Source organism: Monodelphis domestica, assembly GCF_027887165.1.
Source record: "Monodelphis domestica isolate mMonDom1 chromosome Y unlocalized genomic scaffold, mMonDom1.pri SUPER_Y_unloc_1, whole genome shotgun sequence".
Taxonomy (NCBI): domain Eukaryota; kingdom Metazoa; phylum Chordata; class Mammalia; order Didelphimorphia; family Didelphidae; genus Monodelphis; species Monodelphis domestica.
The window spans coordinates 161,572-181,538 of NW_026605000.1; the positions used below are offsets into that span (position 1 = coordinate 161,572).

Consider the following 19,967-nt stretch of genomic DNA (forward strand, 5'->3'; position numbering starts at 1 on the left):
GGCTCAGGTTTACATGATTTAAGATTTAGACTAGGGGGAAAAAGATTTAGAAGAAGGATGTTTACACTAAAACCACTTGTTACAGGTAAGCAGTTTTGTTAAGGATGAGGGGATATGGAACCAAAAAACTTTGTAATCTCCAGCATTCCTAGGAAATCCTTCTAGGTGTGACCAATTATTACCCATTTGTGATTTTTTTTACAAATATTGTGAACTAGTTTGTAATTTTCTTCTCCAGCTCATTTTACAGATGAGGAAACTGAGGCAATTTTGGTTTTGTTTATGCAGAAACTTTAATTAAAATTATGTATTAAAATTTTTGTATTGTTTGGTCATAAATTCTTCTTTTACCTATAAATCTGACATAAACTTTCCCGTATTTCACTTAATTAGGTCATCGTGTAATGCTTTATTTCTAGATCAAGAATGCATTTTGACTTTACCCTAGTGTGCAGGGGATTGATTTATGCCTAATCTCTGCTAAATTGTTTTACATTTCCCTAGTAAATATTTTTATCAAATACTTCTTTCCCCCAAAGCTTGAATCTTTGGGTTTATTGAACACTTAAACTGCTTGTAATAGTTAAAATTAGTTACTCTCTGCTAGAAGTATTATATTTTTATGAGGTTTAAAGATTAAGAAATATAGAAAATACAAAATAAGAAAAGCACCTGCCTAGGCCCAGAGAGCCAATTCACAACCAGTCACATCTTGCCTGCTAGGTGAAGAGCCAGCCACATCTCCTTGGCAGTGGAAGTAGGAAGAGAGCCAGTAGGCTTTACAGTCAGTTTAAGTAGAAATTTTTGATCTCGCCCAGATGAGGATCTCAGTGACATTACAAAGCATTCTGGGAAGTGGCCAAGGACTTCTGGAGATTGGAGTCTGGGGTTCAAATCTCCATTTTTACAATTCCTCGTGTGATTGTTTGGGAAGAAGGACTTCCCCAAAGGATCATGAAAACATAATAAATTTAAAGATTACAATAATTTATGGATAAGAAAAAAAGAACAAAACCAATAATTGCTGGATGCATTGACAAAAAGCAAGTTATGGGGCAGTCCCCTTTAGCGTAAAAGTATACATACAAATAAATGTTCAGTCAACCACACCCAAAATTCATTTTTGATCTTTCTCGTGCAGCTTGTGGTCTGGAGGCTTCTTCATGGTATCTTCTCCAACAGTTCAGTTTCTGGATTCAGAGAGGCAGCATCTTTACCTAAAATTCTTCTTAAAAGGAATTTAAATGTTGCAATTTAAATAATAATATTTTTTACATTTCCCCGTGTTGAGGATGATTGAAAAACACAGGATCACTTAGGGATGCATGGCTGAGTTATGAGGTATGTGAATCAATTGACAAGAGAAATTAAAAAGACATCAGAAAAATCCAAATTAAAAAGAAAATTTCTGGATGAAAATATAGACTATCAAAGTCTTATGTGTAAAAATTCTAAGTAAAGGAAAAATAAATCTATAACAGGTCCTTGAATTTGGGCCCAATTAAAATGATCTAAGCAATGATGCATTTACCCAGTCAACCAGGACTACAGAAAGGTACCACACTATGAAAAGATAGGAAAAGGGACCAGATTATAGGAGCCAAATAGGGGCCAAGGTTTGGGGATACTCGTCTGTAAGTATTTTCAGAGTGAGTGTGGACACAAGGAAAGCCTATGTCGTAATAAATGTTAAACATAGTAACTTCGAGTCTTCACACTAGGTTCAAGACCTTTGTATTGGCTAGGAAGTGCATCAATCCATCCTGGATTGGCTTATTGTTGGCCCTGTGCAATGGCTCTTTTGTGTATATCTTGTCCTGGAATCAGACAGAATCATTAAGTAAAGTCCCATAATTTCTTTTAAATAATTAGTGGCATCATTTTTTATAGTCACAAGCTTTTTGGGTATGCAATAGCAAATGTTTTTTAAACTTATAGTACTGCAAAATCAAAAAGTTAAAGAAAATCTTAATACTGGTGAAATGTGCTTCAAATATAAAAAAGAGAAAAAAATAGTATATTGCACATGCAAGAAAAATATAATAATAAAAGAGCTTTAAAAATTCAAAAATATAGCTTATAATCATTGACACTCTGTGTCAGCTAAGAAAATATAAAATGCAAGGCTTTCTCACCAAAAATGAGATCCATTTTCTCTTTGTATCTGGCCATGATCACTGTGAGTATAAGACAAATGAATTGAGCAAGGGTAACATTTTTCGTTTTTTTAAAGAGTAGTAGTACAAATATGTAGTATCCCCAAAATTCTCCATAGCCCAATTAATTACAATAGCAAACAAACACACTATCATATTTACAGGAGTTGCTGTATGATGGATATTTGTCACAATTTTTTACAATCATATCAATCTGTCAACCTTGGTGTATAGACATATTTTTAAACAAAGTAAAACTCATCTTGGGTTTAGAACACAATCAAGAAATCTATATATCATTCTGGTGGAAGTAAAAAAAAAAAGCTGAAGAGTATAAATAAAGGGGTGCTCCTTTTTTGGAGGCTTTTTAGGGGTACAAATGCCCTGAGATTAACTGCCCGACTTCCATTCACATGTGGAAAGGCTGGGGTTTATAAAATGTCTTTCACTTTAGCTATGGGCCTTACCACGTGGTAGGGGCAGGCAAAATTAACCAGAGATTGTTAAAAAAAAAAATTACAAAAATCATATTTAAAAAAACCCATTAAAATCATTTGAGATATATTTAGCACTTTAAATTTTCATTAAAATTAAATTTAAATTTAAAAATTTTCATTTCATTTGTTGTTGTATAACATTGTAACCAGTTCTGATTAAGTCCATCTATCCTCTATGTGACAATTTTACAAAGGCAAAAATAGAAAGGCTGTTTTTTTTTTTTTAATATGGGCTTAATTACAATAATATTTGTTCAGCACAGTTATAGGGGGAAAACAACAGAATTTAACAGTAGTTAACCCAGTACATTAAAATGATTCAGTGTAACAGAGTAATATTGAATCCAGTAATATATGAACTTAAAATCACAAAGTTATATCTTAAACCAAGCAAACAGCAAAATGCAATAGAAATACAGAGATTTATGGGGGCAGCTGGGTAGCTCAGTGTGTTGAGAGCTAGCCCTAGAGATGGGAGGTCCTAGGTTCAAATCTGGCCTCAGACACTTCCCAGCTGTGTGACCCTGGGCAAGTCACTTGACCCCCATTGCCTAGCCCTTACCACTCTTCTGCCTTGGAGCCAATACACAGTATTGACTCCAAGACGGAAGGTAAGGGTTTAAAAAAAAAAAAGAAATACAGAGATTTTTTTATAAACCATTGGAGTCTGAAATGCCTTAAAATATATAACCTACAGTCTTAAAAGTTCCTTAGGTGTGTTTTTTTTTTAATTATCCATTTAAATGTCTGTTGTCTGAAAGCAGAGTGGTAAGGGCTAGGCAACGGGGGTTAAGGGACCCATCCAAGGCCCCACAGCTGGGGAGTATCTGAGTCCAGATTTTAACCCAGGACCACATGTCTTTAGGCCTGGCTCTCAGTTCGCTGAGCCACCCATTTGCCCCTTCAAAGTTAGTTGAATCTTCTCTCTGACATGCAGGTGAAGTCAATAAAATTTCCAGAACAGTCAAAAGGTATCCTTTTAAATAGACCATTGCTTTTAAGTTCCTGTTTGGAAAAATCTGTTTCTTCTCCTCTCCCTTTTCTCTCTCCCTTGCTATGATCTGCCCATGTGGTCAATACCCCCATCCACTTGGAGGCTTAGCCTAAGGGAAAATTACCTGTTCTCCTTTTCCTCTTGTCTGCCCAAGTGGCCAATATCCCTCCCTCTCCCCCCACCCCCGTTTTTTTTTTCCCCCTACCAGCTAGGTTTTTATCCTGAAGAAACTGGATCTGCTACCAGCAGCCTCGGTTCTGGGGCTGGGGCTGGGGCTGGGGCAATAAGCCGTCTGGGTCGGAGGGATCGGCTGGGCCAGTTGGGCAGAGACCACTGGGGTGGGCTGGGGCAGGAACGCAGGGCCGGGAGCCGGAGCACCAGGTGAGGACAGAGAGGCCAGGAGCAGCAGCAGGAGAAACAGGCAAGCAGGCAGCCAGAACTTAGCAGCCAGGTAGGTGGCAAACGCAATAGGTTCGGAGCGAGCCTGTGAGCTATATAATGGCTGGAATGAGCAGCAGCTTTGCAAGGGTTAAAAACCTCGGCCAGAGAAAAGTGGATCAAAAAAATTTCTAGGCACTAGCTATTAAAAGCTGAACTTAAGATCAGAAAAGAATCAGAAGATTGAGAGTATTTCATTTTCCTGAAGTGGTAAGCCAACTGTAAAGATTAAAATTTAGGGAAACTGAGGCAGTTGGAAATTAGTTTTTCTCTGCAAGGAGTATTATATTTTTAGAGGTTTATTAAAGGTTGAGGATTAAAGAAATTACATAATAAAAAAAACATGTGTCTAGGCCTAGACAAGATAACCTCACATCATGAAAGAGACGCGTCTGCTCCAAAACGGAAGTCCAAAAAGAGAGCCAAAAGCCTTTGCAATCAGGTTAAATACCTTCTCAATCTCAGCCCATGTGAGGTTTTCAGTGAGATTACAAAGCATTCTGGGGAAGTGGAACAAGGGCTTCTGGGATTTGAAGTCCTGGATTCAAGTCTATTTTTTACAGTGTGCTTTGGTAGATATTTTATATTGTCTAGAGGATTTTTTTTTAGTACATTTATTTTAGGTATACACTGTACACACATTACTGGGAAAATTGTATTGCTTCTGGGGAAAGGTCTGCTACAGTAGGGGAGACTACCTAAAACAAAGAGCGTCCTTAGCATATGCTTATATCTCACCCAACTAGGATTGTCATTTCCCTGAGGGTCTCCCACTCAGTCTGAAACTGCTAACTTGGGATTCCCTTTAGGGTAGATTCTCAGGGGAACAGGGAACAAGGACAAGCTCTGTGTTTCCAGTCTACAAGTTAGTCCTGAAACTTGGGGTTCATCAGATCTCACTAGGTAACAAGTTTGGGGTTCCTAGATCCCATTTTGACAGCAGATGGTGGTTTTACTTCTATGAAACTAACATTCTCAGTAGTACTATTTGTACTGCTAACATGGCAAAATTATAAGAAACATAGGAAATAAAACATTTTTACTTATATTTTTTCAGATTAATTTGCTTTGCATTTTAGTGAATTATTAACAGTGCAGGCATTTTGGCCACTGTCAGTTTCTATTGTGAGCAAAAATTAAAAGGAATAAACTGACCATATTGGGAACCTATTTTTTATATTTTTCTAAGCACGCACTGTTCAGTAATTGGAAATGGGTTTCTATTTTACAAACTGCTCTTTGTAAAAGTTGTCCACTATTTCCTAAGGGAGTTGTTAACTTGGAAATAACATAGAACTACTAAAGTAGTCAGAAAAACTAAGTCTTTAATCAGTGTCAACATGGAAATCTAGAAATCCCCAGTTTACTTAGTTTGAAGGTAGAAACTCCAGGTTTTGACCTTGTCACAGGAGAGGTTTCCCCTTTCCTGAGGGAAGGTCCTACATTACCAGACAAGAAACATCCACTTCAGCTTTGGCACAGGAAGGTCCTGACTGAAGGTCCAGAGTTGGATCCTCAGTAAGGAGGGTGTGATATCCCGGGAGAGGCTTCTGAAGACAAAAGAGCTACTTGATTTTGGATGGGGTCTGTCTCCCACCTGAAGTGGATGTCTCTTTTCTGGTAAAGTGGGACTTTCCCTCAGGGGGAAACCTCTCCTGTGACAAGGTCAAAACCTGGGGTTTCTACCCTCAAACTACATAAACTGGGGACCTCTAGATTTTCATGTTGACACCAGGAAAGGGATAGGTCCAATAATTGACCACAACACAGAACCCAGCACCAAAAACTAAACAGGGCCTATACCCTGGTTTCTCCAGGAACATATCCTTGGGAAAATGCACTATGCTAGATGATTTCTCTGAAGAACAATAGAGTTTGGGTGATTTAAGCCATTTGGGGAACTAAGGACTGGGAAATATGATTGATTGTAATTACCATGGCTACAGGGTAATGAGGAGAGGCTGATGCTTTACAGGGATACAAAAGGTAAAGATCCAGCTAAGGGCTGAGCTACCTGGGAGATGACTTTAATACAATGGGAGAAACTACCTGGACAAAAAGGTACTTAACATTTGATTGAGATCTACTAGTCCCACCCAACTGGGCATTTAGTACCTTAAAGTCTGAAAAAGCTAAATCTGAAACTTTCCTCCCTGAGTTTTCAAGAGAACAGGGGCAAACTTGGGGTCTCCAGATTTCAAGTGGACACTTCATTGCCTATTATAATTCCATCAACTTCTTTCTGATTTTATTACTATTGCAAGCATTTCTAGTAGCATATTAAATAATAATATTAATAATGGGCAGAATTTTTTATTTTTAAAATTTCTTTTTTCTATGCCATTTTCCAAAAAAGGTTTCTCACTCTTCATTATCCATTATCTCTGTCTCCTATACATCCTCATTCTCTGATTCATAATCTCTGGTTTATTATTATTACATTATTATTATCTGGTTTCTTTTCTCAGTATTTTTGCATTTAAGCTTTCAAGTATTCTGGGCTTTGCCATTGTCAACATGGCAATATAGAAATCTCCAGTTTACTTAATTTGAAGGTAGAAACTCCAGGTTTTGACCTTGTCACAGGAGAGGTTTCCACCTGAGGGAAGGTCCCATTTCACCAGACAATAGACATCCACTTCAGGTTTGGAACAGTAGGCAGCAAATCAGTCTCACAAGCTGAAGGTCCAGACTGAAGGTCCTGAGTTTGATCCTCAGTAAGGAGGGAGTGATATACTAGGAAAGGCTTCTGGAGACAAAAGAGCTACTTGACTTCGGATGGGGTCTGTCTCCCACCTGAAGTGGATGTCTATTGTCTGGTGAAATGGGACCTTCCCTCAGGTGGAAACCTCTCCTGTGACAAGGTCAAAACCTGGGGTTTCTACCCTCAAACTAAATAAACTGGGGATTTCTAGATTTCCATGTTGACACCATTTAAATGCTTTCTGCCTTGCGCCATGGATTCTCACTTTTGCATTATACTTTTTTCCTAAAACAATGCTATAGTTCTTCTGATGATAAGAAAGTCACATACCCAGTTGATAGCTTGATCTTCCCTCTAATTCTAGGGAGATGGATCTTTATTGCAGTCCTACATTGTTTTGGGATTTAACCATATCATTTAGGGATTTTTTTAAAGTTCAAAAATGCTTGTTAAATGTTTATTAAATTCCAGCCACTGAAAAAGGTGAGAGACACAATTGGTCTTAAAAATTATCAGGATTTTTTTTTTGCTCTTTTTATATACACTACACTACCTGTGGGGAAAAATACAAAACCCTTGTGTTCATTATCTCTCTCTCTCTCTCTCTCTCTCTCTCTCTCTCTGAAGTAGGCTATATTCTTCATTATTAGTTTTTGGAAATCATTAATGATAATTGTTTTAGCATTTTTTTATTAGAAAATAGGACCCTCTGTAAACTGTTCACTAAAATATAAATATGTCTGGGATAGTTCAATTGCTACTTTCTTTAGGGGTCGAGATTTATGTTATTCCCGGATCTTAAGGATAGGCTTTGCTGAAAGAGTATTCTGATCCAGAGTAAATTTGACTGAACTGTTATGGAGGTTCAGATGTGTACCCCTGGGGTTCGGGAAGGATACCTTTTGCAAGAATGCAAGACTCCAAAACTTAGCTTAAAAACAAAAAGAGAAATTTATTAATTTAGAGAGTAATGTTGAGAATGGCCAGGAGGATAGCAAGGTGGGACAGCAAAATGGGGAGCCATTCCTGGGAGGACAACATGAATGGAAAGGCTGTTCCTCCATGGGGATAGCATGGATGGAAAGACTGTCCCCTGGACGACATCAGTTCTGGGGATTTTATACTCCTTACCACCAATGCTATGTCTTGGTGTGGACATGACTTTAGAGTACTAATCCCTCAGGCACTTGGTGGGGTGGGGTGGCCTTTTGGGTCTGCCTGGAGGCATAAAGATTCATCTCTTTGTCCATCTTAAATCTAGAGGACAATCAAAAAGGATAAACATATCAGGACCCTAGGGGGGTTATTGGGTGTTTCTAGTAGGCAAAGGCAAGGGAGTTTCCCTGAAAATCATTTGCCTGAGTTTCTGGGGTACAGTGCCCATGTCATCCCCCCCCCACTCCTAATATGTAAGGGAAAAGGGAAGATGGTCTCAGTATTCTGTAACTTCAGAGCTGAGAATGAGTGTAGAGTTGTCCCTGCCTAACGTTAGGAGAGAGAGGTATTAACTTTAAGCCATATCTAGAGCATCAGGCTGGGATGGTTGCTGAGATTATGGTGGCATCTGGCATCTGGGTGGCTCCCACGAGTGCTTTTACCGTAGAATCAACTAGAGATATGAATGAGAGAATTATCTGTCCAGCTGTCTGGGTATACATGATTTAAAACATATGTAAAGAAAGAAATAGGATCAGGTAGTTAAAAGCTAAAGTAAAAGTATAAGGGGTTAAGATAGCAGGGAAGGAAAGGCTGTGGGCACTGGGTCTTAGGGACATGCCCTCAGTGAATGCCTGGGTCCTAGGTAGCTGGGAACCTGCTTCGAGATGTGAAGGAGGTCCAGCAGTTGCTTCCCCTGATCGGCAGACAGGTTACAGGGGGAAATTCAGCCCCTAAGATAGAAGTGTAGAAACCAGGGCTAGGGCAAACACTAGAACACCAGATAGAAACAGAGAAAATTAATACAATAGCAATTGATATTACACATTTGCATTTGGATATCTTAGCCAACGGTCTTCTTCAGAAATCATCTTCTGACAGGAATAGATCCCGTTAGGAAATCGGATTACTGAGTTGTTTGCAGAGTTGGTATGTGATGTTTCTGTTAAAGAATATTCTTTTGCAAAGTACACATTAATTATAACTTCTATAAACACTGGAGTAACAATATTTTACAGATGAATTTCTTTACCCCAGATTCTGGGGAAAATTCAGGAGAGCTTTGAGCTATTCCAAGCTCAAGATCCAAAGTTCAATTAAGGCTGCAAATACAAGCCATGAATTAATAAACTTCACCTACTTCTCAAAGTATGTTCCCTAACAGCTTGAGAATGTTCAATTATTAACCTAATAATTTTTTATGGAAAATGGAAACTTTAATTTTCCAATTTGTATTATGTGCTGATTATGGGGAATTTGCCATGAAGGAAGAAGGCCAAAAAAAGGAAAATATCTCCTCATGTCACAAAGGACACAGTGAGTGGCTTCGTGTACCAAGCAAGGCTGTTACTGCCATTATTGTTTCACTCAAGGATTAGCAGCCTAGATGGTGAGGAAAGTCCAGTCCAAGGTGTGCCTTGAGTTGCCTTCTATAACCATCCTAGGACTTTCTTCTTAGAGCACTTTGTCACCATTGGATCCCAGAAGCCTTCTTTTTCCTTAAAGGACAAGTCTCACCCATTACAGCTCAGAGAAATTCTACTTATCAGCCGTCCAAAAACAAATTTCCATATCCTCAAAAAAGCTTTTCTTACCATTTGTCTCTCTAAGGCTTCCTTAAAGCCTATGAGTCTACATTATAGCATTTATTCTTACATATTTTGGCAATAATTAATTTATCACACTTTAGTCACAAAACCTGAACAGGAATGTTGAATTCATTAGCTCTATTTTAAATACAAATATGGGCTAGATCAAATCCTGACCTTAGGCCATCTGACTGAACTAAGACAAGACCAGTCAGGATTCTCTCTAAGTAATTTTCAAAGAAATTCCAGAATTATTTGTGATTTTACAAAACTACACACATCAATTCTAGAAATTATCCCTAAGTTAAAGATCCAATTATTAGAGCAGAACATCTGTCTGTTCTCTTTCACTTTCTCTCTCTGTCTTTCTCTGTCTCTCTCTTTTCCTTCAAAATGCTCTGCTTAAAAGCAGAACACAACTTCCATTCTTCCTTCACAAATCTGCATACTCGAGCTTTATGGACGTTAGCCCTCTTTCTTCTGAATTCTAACCCAACATACCTTCTCTACTTTCTACCATCATAAGTCAAAGAAACATTCCATTGATAACATAACATTAAAAAAATTTCATAAAGCATTTAGTATTACAGGATATTTTTTAAATTTAGAGATTTGAAACTTTTTAAGGACTGTAAACCTTAAAGCAAGCCTTTTGACAAGCTTTTTTCAAGACCAAGAAGTCAAATGCAATAATAAAGTTATTCCAACTTTAATACACTGGCATGAAAACCATTGAGAAGAAAACCATTTGATAATTTTAAACAAAAGCTCATTTTTTCTTTTAAACCTCTTATGATAGAAAGGTAGATAAGGATGGAATTCAGTCTTTTTGAGGCTATATATACTGTTAAAAACCTATTTTACAAAACCAATCTGTGGCTTTTATATACAAACTGAAATTTCACTGCCCGACAAAATTAAAATTAGGATGTTATTTTTTAAACCCACATAAATATATGATCACAATTTTGAAATAAAATACCTTTAATAGATTTAAGCATTACTTCCTTTTGGCTAGCAGACAGGGAAAGGAGATTTATCAGATCTTCTTATCTTTCCCTGTTTACCTCAAAACAGAAGATAATTAATAGGTTGTTCTATAAGTTGAAAAAAACCTTAGTTTTAAAAGTGTAAGACATTTAAAAATCCCCAAAATAGGACTTTTTTACCAGTTGTCTCTCTGTTTGGAATCAACCCTATTCCTCTCTGCAGTAGAGGAGAAGGTAGATCTGATCAGTGAACTGATGAACTTCTCGGTTTCCTTTTCCCTCTCTCGCATGGATTTCTCAGTGGGCCCTTGCCTTAAAATCCAAGTAAAGAGTAGAGTTTGGAGAACTGGGAGCCTAGTGAGGGAATAAATCTAAAAGGTAAGGAGCTTCTGTCCATAAAATATGTCCAATTGCCACCTGGTGTTAGAATTTAGGGTAACAAAAAGCCAATTTCCTCATTTTTTTCCTTGATGATGCTCAGCTATGTGAGAGAAAACAAACAAAAAATCCAACTGAATTTCCTCTCAGGCTGCTTAGACTTGATCTCATCCCAAAAAGAGAGGCCTGCAAGCATGCTTCTCCCTTTGTCTTAATTGGGTTGGCTAGTCCCTATCTGGCTTGACCTCAGGCTGAAAAAAAAATTTCAATTGTAAGTAGAGGATGTATTACAATGTTAGGGTACCATGGATAGGCCATGCCTCTTGCTTATCAGGATGTAATGTGGCCAGTCAACATTACAAAAAGAAATTAATTGCTTTTTCTTTAATCTGTTTAGTGCCAATTTTTTCCAATTTTTAAGTATACACCCCAAAGGGGAATCTCGGGGCATGCTCCGTTTCTGTCCATTTAGATGCAGAACAGCCAGTTCCACACTGGAGGGTCAACAACTGTGTGTCTACAGAGGTTGCCTGACCAAGAGCACTCAGTTTAACAATTGAGGCGAGCAAGACTTTCCAGACACCAGAACGTCTTCCAGTATAAGGGGGAGTCGACAGACCCCAAACTCCAGCGGCCAGACTGATCTGGGGCCAATCGGAGCGAGAGCACGAAAGTGGTCCCACAAAGATATCACCCAAAAGATGGGGGTTTCAGGAGTCAAAGAAAAGGCTCCTTCCTACCTGAGAAGCGTGTCCTCGTTGATGATCCGGAGTCCAAGAGTAGCTTTCAGGAGAGCCAAAAACGTTGGGCGTCAAAATGTTATGGGGGATTTAGATGTGTTGTACCCCTGGGGTTTGGGAAGGATACCTTTTACAAGAATGCAAGACTCCAAAACTTAGCTTAAAAACAAAAAGAGAAATTTGTTAATTTAGAAGGTAATGTTGAGAATGGCCAGGAGGTTTGCAAGGTGGGACAGTAAGATGGGGAGCAGTTCCTGGGAGGACAGCATGGATGGAAAGGCTGTTCCCCAGACGACATCCATTCTGGGGATTTTATACTCTTTACCACCAATGCTATGTCATGGTGTGGATGTGACTTTAGAGTGCTAATTCCTCAGGCACTTGGTGGGGTGAGGTGGTCATCTGCCTGAGGTCTGCCTGGAGGCATAAAGATTCACCTCTTTGTCCATCTTAAATCTAGAGGACAAAGAGGATAAACATCTCAGGACTCTAGGGGGGGTCATTGGTTGTTTCTAGGATGCAAAGGCAAGGGAGTTTCCCTGATAATAGTTTGCCTGAGTTTCTGGGGTACAATGCCCATGTCAAAACTGCAAGTTCCTAATCTAGGGTTGTATCTGAGAAAGGGATTCTATTCTTATTAGTCTGCTGAAAAGCTTTTTTGGTTCAGAGTGGCACAATTATCAGTTCCCCTTCGTCTTGGTTTTCTGCCCTTGATTATTCCTGCATTTGTAATTTTGGATATGCTGTAAATGGGACCATGCTATGAGTTTTATTATTCTTGCTGCTTGCTTCTGAAGTGAATTTTCTTCTGTGCATCCTATGTCTATGACACAGAACTAAATGTAGTGGACAGAAACCTACCAATTTGTACTTTTTCCTGTTGTAATATTTTAGTATAGATGTAGGATCTTCTCTTGTCCTGATAGCTTCTGTGCAGTAAAGTGTTTCTGACCAGACATAGGCTGGATAAAAAGAGTCACTAAATTTTCTTCCAGATTTCCCTGTCAAGATTTGATCTGTTGCATTTTTAGATATGTTTTTGGAGATTTTTGAAGAAAAGCTGAATGATACTGCTTCTTAATTATTCTAGAATCTTGATGCCCTTTCCCTCACCTTTTTTCATTAATTGCCTTTACTTAATTTTTTATTTTTCTAGTTCTTCTAAAATTTGGTAGTATGATTAATATAGTACATAGTATTTTTATTATAATGTTCAACCTACCAATAAATAATATTCTATAATTTTGTATTTTTGATTTTTTTGGTACATAGTTTTTTGTGTATATGTGTTGACAGGTAAAGAGATGCCTGGCATTTTTAAAAATTTTGTTTAAATTAAAAAATATATTTTCCCTCTCCTCTTCCCTGCCCCCTTCCTCGAGCCAGTAAGCACTTCCACTGGGTTATACAAATGTTATCAATTATACCTATATCCATATTACTCATTTTTGCAATAGAACAAGCATTTATAAAATAAAAACCCCAATTTATATAAACAAATTATATGTTTTTCTTTTGCATTTCTACTCCCATAGTTCTTTTTCTGAATGTGGATAGCATTCTTTCTTATAAGTCCCTCAGGAGTGTCCTAGATCATTGCAAAGTCCATTATGTTGGATTATACCACATTGTGTCAGTGTCTGTGTACAATGTTCTTCTGGTTTTGCTCATTCCACTCTGCATCAGTACTTGAAGGTTCTCCCAATTCACATAGAAATTCTCCAGTTCATTATTACTTTCAGCACAATTATATTCCATCCCCATCAGACAGTTTGTTCAGTCATTTCTCAATCAAGGGACACCCCCCTCCTTTGCCAATTTTTAGTCACCACAAAGAACTCAGCAATAAATAGTTTTGTACAAACTTTAAAAAAATATATTTTGGGGGTACAAACCTAGTAGTAATATGGCTGAATGTGGGCATGCAAGTCTTTTAAAGGCCTTTGAGTATCATTCCAGCGTGCCTTTTAGAATGGTTGTATCGATTCATAACTCCACCAGCAGTGTATTAATTAATTAGTATCCTAGTTTTGCCACATCTTCATTAATGTTTGACATTTTCCTTTATTGTCATAGTTAATGCCCAGATTTTTATATAATTTGTAGGGGGGGGGTATTTTGGTAGTTATTTTATTTATTTATTTGTTTGTTTATTTTTTAAGCATTATTTTTATTTGGTCAATTTCAAATATTATTCACTGGATACAAAAATCATTTTCTTTTCCTCCCTCCCCTCCTGCCATCCCTTCTGTACTGACGTGTGATTCCACTGGGTATCACGTGTCCTTGATCCGAACCCATTTCCATGTTGTTGGTATTTGCATTAGGATGTTCATTTAGAGTCTACCTCTATCCCCTTTAACCCTAAGCAGTTGTTTTTCTTCAGTGTTTCTACTCCCACAGTTTTTCCACTGAATGTGGAGAGTGTTCTTTCTCATAGATTCCTCCAAGTTGTTCAGGATCACTGCATTGACACTAATGGAGAAGAAGTCCATTACATTCGATCAGTCTCAGTGTGTATAGTGTTTTCCTGGTTCTGCTCCTCTCGCTCTGCATCGCTTCCTGGAGGTTGTTCCAGTCTCCATGGAATTCCTCCACTTTATTATTCCCTTTAGCACAATAGTATTCCATCACCAATAGATACTACAATGTGTCCAGCCATTCCCCAATGGAAGGGCATCCCCTCATTTTCCAATTTTTGGCCACCACAAAGAGCGCAGCTATGAATATTCTTGTACAAGTCTTTTTTTTCCCTTTTAAATATTTTATTTGGTCATTTTCAAACATTATTCATTGGAAACAAAGATCATTTTCTTTTCCTCCCACCCCCACCCCCCACCACCTCTCCCATAGCCAGCGCAGGATTTTTGTGGGTATCATATGTGCCCATGATCTGAACCCATTTCCATGTTGTTGGTATTTGCATTAGAGTGTTCATTTAGAGTCTCTCCTCAGTCAACCCTTGTGGTCAAGCAGTTGCCTTTTCTCCTTGTTTTCACTTACACAATTTGTCCTCTGCTTGTGAGTAGTGTTTTTTCTCCTAGATCCCTGCAGATTATTCCCAGTTATTGCATTAACACTAATTGAAAAATCCATTACCTTCGATTATACCACAGGGTGTACAATCTCTGTGTACAATGTTCTGGTTCTGCTCCTCTCTCTCTGCATCACTTCCTGGAGGTCGTTCCAGTCTCCATGGAATTCCTTCCACTTTATTGTTCCTTTGAGCACAATAGTATTCCATCACCAACATATACCACAGTGTGTTTAGCCATTCTCCAATTGAAGGGCATCCCCTCATTTTCCAATTTTTGGCCACCACAGAGTACGCAGCTATGAATGTTCTTGTACAAGTCTTTTTCCTTATTATCTCTTTGGGGGCACAAACCTAGCAGTGCTGTGGCTGGATCAAAGGGCAGACAGTTTTTTATCGCCCTTTGGGCATAGTTCCAAATTGCCCTCCAGAATGGTTTTCACAACTCCACAGCAATCAATTCATACCTTCCAGCATTCATTACTTAACATTGCTATTATGTTAGCCAATCTGCTACGTGTGAGGTGATACCTCAGAGTTGTTTTGATTTGCATCTTCCTGATTATCAGAGATTTAGAGCACTTTTTCATGTGCTTATGAATAGTTTTGATTTCTTTAACTGAAAACTGCCTGTTCATGTCCCTTGCCCATTTTTCAATTGGAGAATGGCTTGATTTTTTCTACAACTGGTTTAACTCTTTATAAATTTGAGTAATTAGACCTTTGCCAAGAGATTTTTGTTATGAAGATTTTGTCCTAATTTCTTGCTTCCCTTCTCATTTTGGTTGCATTGGTTTTGTTTGTACAAAACTTTTTAATTTGATGTAGTCAAAATTATTGATTTTACATTTTGTGATTTATTTCTAACTCTTGCTTGGTTTTAAAGTCTTTCCTTTCGCAAAGATCTGACAGGTATACAATTCTGTGTTCACCCAATTTACTTATGGTTTCCTTCTTTATATTCAGGTCATTCACCCATTTTGAATTTATCTTGGTGTAGGGTGTGAGGTGTTGATCCAAACCTAATCTCTCCCACACTGTCCTCCAATTTTCCCAGAAGTTTTTATGAAATAGTGGGTTTTGGTCCCCAAAACTGAGATCTTTGGGTTTATCATAGACTGTCTTGCTGAAGTCACTTACCCCAAGTCTATTCCATTGATCCTCCTTTCTGTCTCTTAGCAAGTACCAAATTGTTTTGCTGATCACTGCTTTATAGTATAGTGAGATCTGGGACTGCAAGGCCGCCTTCCTTGGCATTTTTTTTTCATGATTTCCCTGGATATCCTTGATCTTTTGTTCTTCCAAATGAATTTTGTTATAGTAAAAAAGTTTTTTTGTAGTTCAGTTGTGCTACACTGTTGAACATTATTGAATGGCCTTTGGTTTGCCTTTTCTGTTTACATTTCATGATTTTTTTTGAGTCTTGTATTTGAGAGTCAGATTTTTCATTCAGCTGTAGTCTTTTCATCAGGACTACTTCATTGAATACAAATTTCCCCCCCTTTGAATGATTATGCTGAATTTTGCTTGGTTGAAATCTTAGCTCCTTTGTCCTCTAACCTGTTAATATAGGAGCTGCTAAATCTTGTGGTAAGCTGACTGTGACTTCACAATATTTGAATTGTTTCTTTTTGGTTGCTTTTTAATAGTTTCTTATTGATTTTGGGAATTCTGGAACTTGGCTGTGCTATTCCTGGAATTTATCCTTTAAGGATCTCTTTCAAGAGGATTATTTCAGTTTCTATTTTGTCCTTTGGTTTTAGAATCTCAGGGCAGTTTTCCTTGATAATTTCTTAAACAATGATGTCTGAATGCTTTTTTTAAAAAAAAATCATGGCTTTTAGGTGGTCCAGTATTTCTTAAATTAAAATGTCTCCAAGTCAGCTGTTTTTCCTGAGTTATTTCTTATTTTCTTCTATTCTTTTGAATTTGATTGTTTCTTGGTATCTCATGTAGTCATTAGCTTTAGCTAGTTGCCCAAGAATTCTGATTTTTAGGGCATGATTATCTTAAGTGAGTTTTGGCTACATTTGAACAATTCTGTTTTTTATGGAGTTGTTTTCTTCTATAATGCTTGTGCATTTTTTTACCAATTCTGTTTTTTAAAGTATTAATTTCTTTAGTATTTTTTATGACACGTTTATTGACTCTTCATGATTTTCCCTTATTGCTGTCATGTCTTTTTTCCCAATTTTTCTTCTACTTCTTTTCCTTGATTTTAAATTTAAAATCCTTTTTGAGTTCCTCTATTAATACTTTTTGGATATGAGAGAATTTTATGTTTTTCTTAGAGGCTTTTGATGCAGTAGTAGTAACTTTGTTGTTTTCTTCTGCTTTTGAAAATACCCTGTCACCAAAATAACTTTCTATATTAAGTTTCTTCTTTTGTTATTTGCTTATATAACTGCTATTTTCTTTTAGTTTGAAAAACTCGAAAATTTGGACTCTGTAACTGGTGAAGGAAGCACTGTTCCAATCTTCTGGTTCTTTGTGCAATTGCCTTCAGAGCTGGCTCTGGGGATCTGTCTGCTTGCAGTTCTTCCAAAGTGGTATGAAGTAAGGAGAGGTGTGTTTAATTCTCTCCTGACCTGTGCTCTGGTCTTTTTAATACCTAGCACTCTTTTACCTCTTGGAACAACTGTGAATTTTAAAACTATTTAAACTTGTGGGATAGAAATTACTTTAAATTGGACCTGTACAAAAACCTATTATGAATTTATTCTTGTTTACTCAACATTTTATTTGTTATTTTAAATTTTTTTCTCTTTCTCCCAAAAGTTTAACTTTCTTCCATATTTTTCCCATTATATGTATATTTTTTGTTTGTTTGTTTGTTTGTTCTGTTATTGTTTTTGAATTCTTTTAATAATTGACTCATACACCCCCATAACTCAACAGTGCATCCAAGAACTGAACTGGATGTTTTTTTAACACCCACTTCAGAGGGGCTTTGTAATTTAATAAAAATCCAAGATTTTGAATTTTTTGTTGTTGTTGTTGGAGAAAGATCTTCAAGGAAGAAGCTTGGTAACTCCTAAATCCAGAGAATGAACTGTTGCAGAAAGATGCCAGAAATTTTACATTACATCAAGGTCAAGAATGAACCTTGGGGTGTGGTTGATTGAAGTGAAGGTTGATTGAACATTTATTTTGAATGCACACTCTTATGCCAAAGGGGACTGCCCCCAATTGGCTTTTGTCAATGTGCCCAGCAAACCATTAGTTTTGCGTGCTCTCTCTCTCTCTCTGTCTTTCTGCCTTCTTCCCTCCCTTCCTCTCTCCGTCCCCTGTTTCCCCCTTATCTATACCTATTGTAATTTCATAACTAGTATGTTTACAAGACCCATCAGGCAGACTAGTCTTCTTCGGGCCGCAGGGGGATTGTGAATTTTAAAACTATTGCACCCTAATCAGACCATTCTTTAGAAGATTTGATTCAGCTATTTCCTAATCAGTAACAATAGAGATACTTGAAATAACAGAATCAGGTCTTGTGAAGTCCACATTTCTCCACCCTATGCAGTTTAACAAGTTCAGGATGCCTGCACCATATCTTGAAAAAAAGGCAATAGACATGTACAGAAAACAGCTGACAGACTCATGGGTTGTCCTAAGTCAAGCTGAGCTATCATTGGTACGGATGAGAGGCAGAAAAGTGGTGTATAAATGTCTATATAAAGCACATCACTTACTCTCTCTTCCTCTTTCCTCAGCGAGATGACTCTGTCTGGCAGCATGCTAAGCATCCCAACATCTTGGCACAGTGGCAGCTGTTGTCTGGGTTGGTGGTGAGTTTTTCCCTGGAGGTGATTTCAGGTTCTGGCATCTTGGCTTAGCCTTTTCCTTGTTTTTGAGTTGAAGCCTGACTCCTTCCTCCTTCATACTCCAAACCCTTATCCCCTAACCTCCCACTGGCACTAGCCATGGGTATGGGGGGTGGGCTGGGGACAAAACCTACTCCTTTCCTTCTTCCTCCTCCTTAATCTCCTCCATTATCAATTAAAACCAACATAAAATTTCCAGTTGACTTGGTTTTTTCATTAGGATTTTATAAATAACATCCGTGGTGACCTAAATTAATGATACATTCAGTCTCAGCCATAATTTCACCCTTTACACAAACTGACCATGATAGTCTGCTTCCCTGTGGCTTCAAGTGCTAGTATATGCTTGAATCTTCCTCACCTTGAGACTGACCCAAGACTGTGACTCAAAGCCAGGAAAGGAATCCCTGTAATCTCCTTCAAGCAGCTGGCCAATTCACCTTACCAAATGTGCCTGAGAGCTTTGGAAACTTTAGCTGCTGCTTCAGTTTCACCCAAGTTCTATTGCCTTGGGGGGCCTACTCTGGTGCACTTGATATGTTGTGATGGCTGTCTTAAGTTCTTTCGCCTGAAGAATTACCTCACCATGTATTTTTATGGTCATGTTGCCTAAAATTTGTTTTGAGGTCTTTGCTTTTTGGAGGGTAATTTGGTAGAAAAAAGATGGGCCCCTGTACCTTCTTTGCCATCTTGGTGCTGCCAACAGTTTTGTTTCTTTTTAGATAATTTATATTTTCTTTCATTCTGTCTTTTTCTATTTTTCCAAGTAATACTCTCATCTGATTTTCAAATAAAATTTTACTTTAATTCTTGCTTAATTAATTTTTGGAATTCTGGTTGGATTTGTGCCTAGGTAATATTGCTTATTAGGGCAGGGCTCTTGGGAGAACTGAGCTTTTATCTTTTGCTACTTTATTGTGATATTAAGTCTTATGTTATTAAAGGATCTCAGAGATACTTCAGGCTAAGGAAGTGCAAGCTTTCATTGCTCCCAAAGTGATGTTTGGGACCTTCTTTTCACTGTCTTCTGGAAAATTCCAATCTTGCATCTGCGATGCTTGTTGACTTGATCCTAATTGAAAGTTGCAGTGGATTGCTCTTGGCTTAACTGCTACCAACTGGTTGGTAAGAGCTGTAGACTGCATTTGCTTTGGTTGTTCCCCTGCTAGCTTTGCCTTAGTCTGGAGGTCAGAACTGAGTTCTGTTTAATTCTGGGATCAAAGTATAACTCCCCTTTGTTTCTCAAATTATTTCAAGCTCATTATGTAGCTAGTCTCAGTCAGTTGTTCCTCTTCACTATGTCTGAAGACAGGCTTTCTTGACTCCATCACTATATTCCTTTTCTTTTGCCATTCTGTAATCACAGAGAGGACAGTTAATTTTTCTGAAATTCTTCCTCATTTATCTTTTTTTTTCTGATATGTGTCTGGTTATGGAAGATGCATGTGGAGTATTATATGTATATATAG

The 19,967-nt window shown here is 37.8% G+C and overlaps 1 protein-coding gene across 6 annotated transcripts in view; it reads left to right on the forward strand.

The window, feature by feature from the left end:
• The window catches only part of LOC130456234 (methyl-CpG-binding protein 2-like), a 56,065-nt gene that overhangs the window by 27,769 nt on the left and 8,329 nt on the right, over window positions 1-19,967 (forward strand). For 5 of the 6 annotated variants that reach the window (XM_056809909.1, XM_056809912.1, XM_056809910.1 and 2 more), the window contains exon 4: window positions 18,388-18,462. The exons of the other annotated variant lie outside the window; for it this stretch is intronic. In XM_056809909.1, coding sequence (XP_056665887.1) covers window positions 18,388-18,462 — 75 coding nt within the window. The remainder of the gene's footprint in view (window positions 1-18,387; window positions 18,463-19,967) is intronic. 6 annotated transcript variants of the gene reach the window in all.